Source organism: Histoplasma capsulatum, genomic scaffold, assembly GCF_000149585.1.
Source record: "Histoplasma capsulatum NAm1 scaffold_8 genomic scaffold, whole genome shotgun sequence".
NCBI classification, from domain to species: domain Eukaryota; kingdom Fungi; phylum Ascomycota; class Eurotiomycetes; order Onygenales; family Ajellomycetaceae; genus Histoplasma; species Histoplasma mississippiense.
Window position 1 is genome coordinate 1,074,093 of NW_001813975.1, and position 9,139 is coordinate 1,083,231.

Here is a 9,139-nt window from a genome sequence, read left to right on the forward strand (position 1 = left end):
CTCCGTCTATTGGCTCCCCCTTCGCAAATGATTTTCCGCGCCCGGTACCCTCGGCAAACGTTCTGCCAGTCTTCTAGCTTTTCCCACCATCCACCCATTCCTTCGTAGTAGACTTCCCCTTGTTTTTTTGACCGTTCATATCCCTGTGGAGGTTTTCGAAGAATCCAGCTCGCGGGATCAAAGGAAGAGTTTGGGGTTTCGTCTACTGAGCCATCGAATAATTCAGCTGCTTTTAAAAATTCTTTTGCACCTGTCGATTTCCTTGCTCCATTTATCGCCATTCTCCATGAATCTAGTCGGGGAGCATCTAATTTCACAAGGCCTTGAACGGGATAATTCTGCTTAACAGCATCCCCGCGGGGCTCAGTGAAGGGGCGGTTGAACCTGGGGTCCCCATATGTCCTTCGCTCTGCAGGTGGAACTCTCGAAACAGGATCCAGAACAATCCAGGTAGCTCTGTTTAGCCAATGGTTGGCGAGCAACAGAAAATGGAACGGCTTGCGACCAGGCTCAACTTCACTTGAGAGCCATTCGAGTCGGCAATCTAGATCGTAGATTAACTGGATTTCATAATCGCTCAATCGAGCCCGTGTGCTTTCCCATGATTCCTTCCTTGGGTTCTGTTTGCAGGAAATTCAGGGAAGAGTCACTTTGTGCTAAGGTGCTTACGCCGGAGCCTCCTCGGATACTGCGTCACTTGCCGAATGTGGGGTGCCAGCGGATGCGCCCGCGGGAGTGTGGCGAGCTCCTAGGTTTTCTAGATCTGGCCTGGCTGGGGGTTTTTGGCCGTTTTGTGTCTCCTGATCCGGTCCTCGTCTGCTCCGTATCTCCAAAGTCCCGCCAGCCTCCTCTCCGGGTCTCTTCTTGTGTCTCTACTTGTGTTTCTTCTCGTGTCTCTTCTCATGTCTCTGTACTCCTCGACACAGCATCTCAGGGCACGCATTCGCGGCTGAAGCTGGGCTGTTGGCTCTTATCCGCTCATGGCATGCATCTCCCCAATTTTGAGTCTGACTGATTATCACTGTGCTCTGATTCCACGCTATTGCACTCGCACATTGACGGATCTGTCCAGATCGGCGACAGTTTCTTCTTGAATAGTTCTATTCTCTCCCTTTCTCCTCTTTCTCCTCCTTCTATTCTGCTTTTGTTGTGATTTTGCAGCGTCGTTTATCCCGCGTTTTGCTCGGAACTACGGCACCCCGCCACCGGTCACATCAAGGTTTATATAGAAGGACTTTTTGCCTGAATATCGACAACAATCCTGCAAGTCGCAGCTATTTTTTTATCCTCGACTCTCGCTCTTCTACGCCCTTCCTCTTTTGTCTTGTGATACCCACGACGCTTAACATATTGAAATGCGTCCCCCCGATTGATGAACCCACCCAGTGAACTTTCTTCCTTCACTTCGACGACGAACGAAGTCATATTTTACACCTTTTTCTCTTTCACCCTTTGCTGCCATCTAGCGTTGAAATTGGGGAACCGTCTATCCCGCTGACGAATCCCATACCATCCACCATGAATCAGCAGACCTCGATCAACTCTTACGGTACATGCGAATCCCAACCTACAATGGCGACAGAGGATGAGGGCGTGGGATTGCTATATGCAGAGCCCATGGAGGCACCGCCAGCAGATCGTGATGGCGATGGCACCTGTTACGATGGCCATGACCGAAGAGGTGGTGGGAGATATACTTCCTCTTCATCGAGTTCCGTCCAAGAGGGTGTACGCAAGATTGAGGCCATTAGCAAGACGTGGACGCACAAGTCATTGATAATTGCATATATTGGGTATGTCATAATATTCGTTGTTTAAGAAAATATTGTTGAGTGGCGCGCATGTTTGGGGCTTCTCGCTATGTTGCTTGCTCCGCAACAGGAATCTACTGCGTCCCGTCCCACGCACGAAAAACCCACGAAAAACCCCCCCTTTCGTTAAAAGCCCCGCTAATATAATCAAGAATGTTTTTGATGGCATTTTCAACTTCTCTAGAAGGCCAGACGGTTTTGTCTTTGTCAGCATATGCAACGAGCTCCTTCAGCAAGCATTCGTTAATATCAACAGTTCTGGTCGTCCAGAATGTAGTTAACGGTACACACACTTCAATTTTCAGAGTATTTAAAGGATCTTAGTCTAACATGCCTCACAGCTGTCGTGAAACCTCCGATGGCGAAGGTCGCCGATGTATTTGGTCGATTCGAGGCATTTTGCATTGCAGTTTCTATTTACGTCCTTGGATATGCCCAGATGGCAGCGTCAAGTAATGTACAAACTTATGCATCGGCGCAGCTATTTTACTCCGCCGGCTCGACGGGGTTGCAAATCCTCCAACAAGTTTTCATTGCAGATACCAGCTCTTTACTTAACCGAGCGCTCTTCTCCAGCATGCCGGATCTACCATTCCTGGCCACCGTGTGGATTGGGCCCATGATCGCTGCAGCCATCCTCCGCGAAACCTCATGGCGTTGGGGATATGGGATGTGGACAATCATCCTGCCCGCCGCATTTCTTCCGTTGGCCTTGTCTCTTTTCCTGAACCAGAAGAAGGCTCGGAGACTAAATCTCCTCAAACCCCGGCCATGGAAAGCGCACCGCTTCACCAGTATAGTCAAAAGGACTTGGTACGACCTTGACGTATTCGGTTTATTGCTGCTGTCAGCGGGAGTGGCTTTGATTTTGGTTCCTCTGACGTTGGCGGCCAATGCGAAGAATACGTGGAAAAACAGCAGCATCATCGCCATGATAGTCATTGGGGGGATTTGCCTTGTTGTTTTCCCCTTCTGGGAAACTTCGAAGCGGCTGGCTCCGCACCCTCTCCTTTCATTACACCTCCTCAAGCAGAGAACGGCTCTTGTTGGCTGTGCCCTTGCTTTTTTTTATTTCAGTAAGGCCCCCTTCAAGCTTTTTGATCTCTATTTCACCCCTGATTTAACATTTCGGCGCAGTGGCATTCTATTGCTCGGTGCAGCCCTACCTCTACTCCTTCCTTCAAGTCGTCCAGGGCCAATCTGTCACCACAGCCGGTCGAGTAACTCAAACCTTCTCTTTTACATCAACAATATCCGCCGTCTCCGTCTCATTCGTAATAAGAGCAACCAGACGATACCGACGTTTCGTCGCCGGGGGTTGCTGCATCTACATAGCTGGCCTTGCCCTCATGTTCTTCTTCAACAAAGAGGGCACCTCCACTACATCGACATTTATCATTCAAACCGTCATCGGACTTGGTGCTGGCCTCCTCAACGTCCCCGTCCAGCTAGGTGTACAAGCCTCTGCGAACCATCAAGATGTCGCTGCGGCAACAGCCATGTTCCTCACATCGTTAGAAATGGGTGGAGCGGTGGGATCAGCCATCTCGGGGGCTGTGTGGACTAGCTCTATCCCGAAGAAACTGTCCTTGTACCTCCCTGCTGAGAGCCAGGGCGATGCAAAGGAGATTTTCGGCAAACTTACCAAGGCGCTTTCGTACCCCCTGGGTTCTGCGACGAGAATCGCTATCAATCGTGCATACGATGAGACGTTCCGCAAACTTCTGGCGATTGCCGTCTGTTTGACTATTCCGCTTATTCCGCTTAGTTTGCTCATGGTGGATTATAAATTAGATAATGTGCGTAGTACCTATATTTCCTTCATTTTACCATTCCCTTTCCCTCCCCCCTAAGATTCCTCGTTGAGTATCCCCGTTTTGGACCAATACTGACTGCACAAACCGCATCAATAGATGGATTCTGTCGTAAAAGGCGAAGCACTCAGACATGACGAGGAGGGAGATAGGTTGATCTCTTGTCCTACAGGCTCTGAAAGACCCGGCTCCAGCTCCTGTCACAGAAGCCACTTGTGATGGAAATTGCTGGAAAACTTATCTAACTCAACTGCCTCCACGACAAATGTGCCGAGCTTATTCCCTACGGAAATATACCTCGTTAACTATATACATCCCCTCACTTCCCTGCCTTGCATATATATTTGCATGCACCCAGCTAAGCGCTTGGCGCAAGGACAAATTACGAACAAATAATGACAAATCCATGAGTGAAACAGGGCCTCTTGACCGTTTTTGGTACTTATCAAATTCTTTACCACGTCACGCCCCGCCGTGCTGTCAATTGATATCGCCCACCACCAAGCAAATGGCGGTGGCGCCGTTATCTGCTAATCTTTCCTCAATCACGCATATAGAAATCAATACCATATATGTTGAGCGTTGTTGAATCTATCATGTTTGTCTTTTACCCTTTTTTGGTATATCTACACCCTTAGAGCCTCTCCTCGTTTTACTTTTTTTCTTATTTTTCTTTTTTTATTTTGGAGGGGGGTGGCGGGGGGGAGTGTTCATGCGACGCATGTCTTCGACGTATTATCTGCTGGCATATATATAAATGAAGCAGGGATTTCATCATCCTCTCCTCTTCCCCGAGAGAAAAAGAGTGCAGTTTCAAAATTATCGTAAAAAGAACGATTTTACTAGAGTAAATTTATCCAAACACAGAATTATTTTCCTGTAAGTAAATACTCGCTCTCTCTCTGCCATTAGATCTGGAGGATAATGTACGTGATCTTCGGAAGTTTGTATGTTCGAACTAGTGAACTAGTAAAGGAGGGGTAGTTGTCAGTTGGCCTCCATTGGTATTCAGAAAGGTAACTTCATAATGAGAATCTGTAGGCAATTGGATTGACTCCATTGTCGGTTTTAACTTAACCGTCAAGGGGGGAGAGTTTACAGTTTGTCACAATGTGGCCTGCCATGAGTGACGTTTTGAGAACAAACTTAGTTGTTGCAGACCTCGCACGAATCATGGGGTTGATATCAGGCTCGCGCTGCAGAGGTAGGACAGTGTCTCCTCAATTGGAGGTTGATTGTGGCGGTGTTGGTGATGCAGCAGCAAGATCCATCCACTGGCCATTATTATGTCTTTCGGCTCTATAACAAGAAGATCCTCAAATCTTGCGCTTGATATATATATATATATATATATATATATATGAACCTTCAGCACAGATTTTACACGCAGGTTAGTTTAAGCGTCTATCAACCCCTGTGCTTAATCGAGCGTTTAGGGTACAATTGACCTTCCCTCCGCTCTCTGTGCATCTGTCAACATTCACAAGCTCCTGTTTGATAAAGCGTGATAATTGCTTCCCTATAACCACCTCAATCACTACTATCATGGGCCACATTCCAAAGTCTCTGTGTGCTTGCTCGTCTCTGCCTGAAACGGTAATTTTTACCATGCCTCCTGATTCTTCGGTCATTCACGGAGTATCGATGAACGAAACGATCAAAATGCCCGACTCGTCCAGCTCATTCTCATCTAAACCATCAACAATACTAATGCCCACAGATTAAAGATTTCTAACAAGTTTCAAGAAAACCCCCCGGATATCCTTGCTAATCATGTTCATCGTTTCTTGTGTGCAAGGTCATCCATCTCACCAGCCAAGATTCGATCACTGTGGCTTCACCACGGATTTCCCTATTAGGCTGACGAGAAGATCAACTTCCGGAGCACTTTTGGTTGTAAGGGCAATAGTCTGACTGGATGGACTAAAGTTGTTAACAGTGCATAACTGCGGATCTTTTGCTGATTGAAGGGTGCCACATATTCTCACATTTTGTCAATATATTTTTTATTGTGTACGGTCAAGCTTTATGCGATGGTCCATTTGGCTGCTGTTTGAGTTGACCTTCCAGGGATATCATATAAATATCTCCAAGGTATAATGAACCTAGGCAAATGATTCAACAGAGACATCCGTCCAATAATGATTTTTACCATGGCATTATCTTCATTTCTTTTATTTTTGTCTCCTTGCTTTTTATATCTCCTCAATCTCTTATTTAAAGATTTATCATGTTTTATTCAAGATTCATCTGACTGTCTCTGACATATATAACTCTTAAGGCATACCTTGCGGGTCTCCAGGCTCAGCTCTCCGAGGCAGCTTTTTTTCATAACTACTAGTATTTTAGACTGGGTACATTTTCACATATTCAATATGATGACAACCATGGATAAGCGCTCATAAACATCTTGTCATTGTAAACGCTTATCATTTGTGGATATGCATCAAAAGTAGTCTAACAATAGCAAAAAGGGTAGAAATATGAAGGTTCCAGGCCGGATGCTAGTTAAATCAAACAATACAAAGCAGAGAGAGGGAAAACCAGATTTAAATAAACAGTGCATTATTGACCATATAATCAAACAAAACCAATCATAGCGGTATCTCCTGGCTTCTCAGTACACGCACTCACACACCACCAGCAACCTCTTCTATCGCCTCGTCATCCACCCGTCTATACTCTATCATGACCATGCACGTAATAACTACAATGTCAAGAAATCCGTCCAGCTCCGGCACAAGCAACGTGATCACATCACTCTCCCTGGAAAGCGACGATGAGCGCTTCTGGTATCGCGCAACCGTACGCCCTCTTGTGTCCACCAGTTTAAGATTGCTGGAAACAAGGCTCCCGAAGGGACCGCCATCACTCTTCCATTCCAACGTGCCAAGCGGTGTCAGGCTCTCAAACCTGCGCGTGGTGGATAACGGGTCTGGCCGCTTCATGGTGATGGTATGGTTTGTGCTGAGGCTAATGTCGATTTTCGACGAGAAGGTATGGAAGGTCGCGGTTCCGACGAGGTAGTCATTGTTGAACTGGACCGTCTGTTGATGGTGGTAGTGGTGGTGACGAGATTGCCCCAAGAGGTTGGATAGGGAGAACTGCCCAGAGAGCCTTGATAGGGAAGAAGTCTGTCGGGTATATGGGACTGGCTGGAGATGTCGCGTCAAGGTAATTTCTGGGTGACTCCTGGACGTTCCCACTGTGTACAGACAAGAAGAATCGTCTGGAGTGGTTATTTTATAACTGAGGCGAGTCCAGCTTCTCTCTTTAGCGAGGTGCACGCAGCGAATCGGTGGCTGCATGTAGGCCATGCTGTCATTCAAGGCCTGCATGTGCGATGCAGAGAGGAGGAGGTGATTGGCCGACGTGATGGCGGATGATGACCTTATCTCCTTTGTATCGAGTATAGTGGATCGTATAGATCATGGGATTGCTTCAAAGGAAATTCGCAGATATAAGAGAAGACAGTTTCATATATTAATGGAATATATGGCCTTGAGAAGGAGTTTATCATAAGCCTGGATTCCCAGAGTTCATAAATGAGAAAGAGCAAGCAAACAAAAATGAAAATCCAGAATCCCCGAAGATGCATTGGATCATTTATGTCTGTGCCTGGCTACTATGGCCAGTATCCAAACACTTGCTAAATGGATCACAGCCCTCAGGACACGATGTTATTGGTTTCCATCCTTGGGACAATCTTAGAAGAAGCTGGAGCTGAATACGCGTATTTAACCCTTTGGGGGAGTTTTTGAACATTTCTCCTCATTGGGGGGGCGGTGACGTCGAACTTGGTACATCATCAATATGAACGCTGAAGGCACCTGGAGCTGATTGCACCCGAATGCGTGGTGTCACCAGATTCACCACCAGACGTTGTCTCAGGCTTGTTGGGGGTTGTTTGGAGGCAGGTTAAGGCTGGCGCTTGTTTTTAGCACCGTATAAGCGAACAACCTCAACCTTGATATTTTCTTCTTTTTCCCTTTTTCATCCGCAGCAGAGTCACCTTTGGGGTTCCGCCACTATCTTTTTCGGCATTGTGTTGCTTTTGGAGATTCCGAAGCAGTGTCTTTGGTTGCAGTACTTCATGCTTCCGCTCAATGACGAGCTATGATGCAAAATGAGCAATCAAGTTATTTTGCATTTTGAAATACGCTTCTCCAACAAATACCCTGATTTGGCTTAGAAGCCGGAGCAACATGGGCACTGGCGCCTATCTACCTGGGGATAAAGAATTTCAGGGCTCAACGCCACTAACCGCAGCTTATAAAATATGACTGCTGCGTGAACGTTGAAATTGCCAGAGATTTTCTGGAAACATATTTAAACAGCTCCACCCGACAACTAGATTTGTCGCAGCTGATGTGATCTTAGCATCGCGATGTTCCGCCGCAAAAAGCAGGAAATACCTGTACCATGTCTGCTGTGGCTAACCTCCTCACATATCTGCACTGTGAATTTCAACTTGGTTGGCCATTGGTTGCGATTTCTATACTGTCGTTGATGATTCTGAACCTATGTCGTTCAATGTATCGCGCCATTAACTCCCCTTTCCCAGGTCCGAAATTAGCCAAGTTTACGAGCTTGTGGCTTCGATGGCATGAACTGAGAGGTGCGTTTGTGATCCGGGCAACGAAGTTCACTCACTATTAGCACCTTCGTTAACAGTCCGATTGTTGTTACATCAGATGGGATCCTAAACACGACTCATCGTGCGCACCGAAACTATGGTCCCATTGTTCAGCTTTCCCCGAAAATGATTTCATTCTGTCATCCAGATGCCATAAAGGATATTTACACCGGATCCCGAGGCGGATTAGATGCCATTGATCTTGTTTGGTTTTTTGAGCGGTATGGCTCACCAAACGTAGTAAGCACCGTTGACGCAGAATTACATTTAATTCGCAGAAAAAATGTCGCGGGTCTCTATTCGAGCCCAGTTGCGGCATCACCAGCCTTTCAGACTCATATCAAAACGACTATTGATACATTAATGAACGAAATTGAAGCGGAGGCAGGGTCGGGAGCAGCCTCTTTCATGGACTGTTGATGTGTTTCCCATGATGAGGTGGTTGACCGCTGATATCATGATCGGGTTGATCTATGGGCGTGAAAAGCCACTCAATCTACTGAGCAATCCTGATTCAAGAGCTCAGATGAATGAACTCCTCACCCCAACACTGGAACTAGTCGCCAGTCCGTTAATGACTGCTTTCCAATGGCTTCCCCGTAAGTGTGCTGTTCCCGGGAGTTAGGAACTAATACTCCATGATGCTGATCGTTAAGTTCCCATCATGAAACTCTTATCACCGTTAATCAACCCAGGGTCAAAATTGACTACATTTGGCATGTCATTGGTGCAGGAGTCTCTCAAGTCACTGCCTCCCCAATCTAAAGATGATGACGGTAGGAAGGCAAATACCCATCTCCAACATCTTCTTTGTCTTTTCAAAAAGGATGGTCCCAGCCTTGCTATTCAAAAATATCAATTACATCGCCAGCGACACT

At 46.7% G+C, this 9,139-nt stretch overlaps 2 protein-coding genes across 2 annotated transcripts in view; both read left to right on the forward strand.

Annotated features, from left to right (window-relative positions):
- Positions 1 to 1,518: 1,518 nt before the first annotated feature.
- On the forward strand, positions 1,519 to 3,844 carry HCAG_07290 (siderophore iron transporter mirC; the record flags this gene model as incomplete). The annotated part of the gene is made up of 5 exons (XM_001537818.1): positions 1,519 to 1,793; positions 1,996 to 2,084; positions 2,153 to 2,605; positions 2,949 to 3,610; positions 3,725 to 3,844. 5 exons carry the CDS (start codon positions 1,519 to 1,521, stop codon positions 3,842 to 3,844), a joined length of 1,599 nt encoding a protein of 532 aa, XP_001537868.1.
- A 4,203-nt stretch (positions 3,845 to 8,047) lies between these two features.
- HCAG_07291 (predicted protein) overlaps positions 8,048 to 9,139 on the forward strand; it is a gene marked incomplete at both ends in the record, with an annotated part of 2,101 nt that continues 1,009 nt past the window's right edge. Inside the window, 5 exons of the mRNA XM_001537819.1 lie at positions 8,048 to 8,099; positions 8,202 to 8,243; positions 8,320 to 8,501; positions 8,641 to 8,860; positions 8,918 to 9,037. Of these exons, the coding sequence (XP_001537869.1) occupies positions 8,048 to 8,099; positions 8,202 to 8,243; positions 8,320 to 8,501; positions 8,641 to 8,860; positions 8,918 to 9,037 (616 nt within the window). The remainder of the gene's footprint in view (positions 8,100 to 8,201; positions 8,244 to 8,319; positions 8,502 to 8,640; positions 8,861 to 8,917; positions 9,038 to 9,139) is intronic.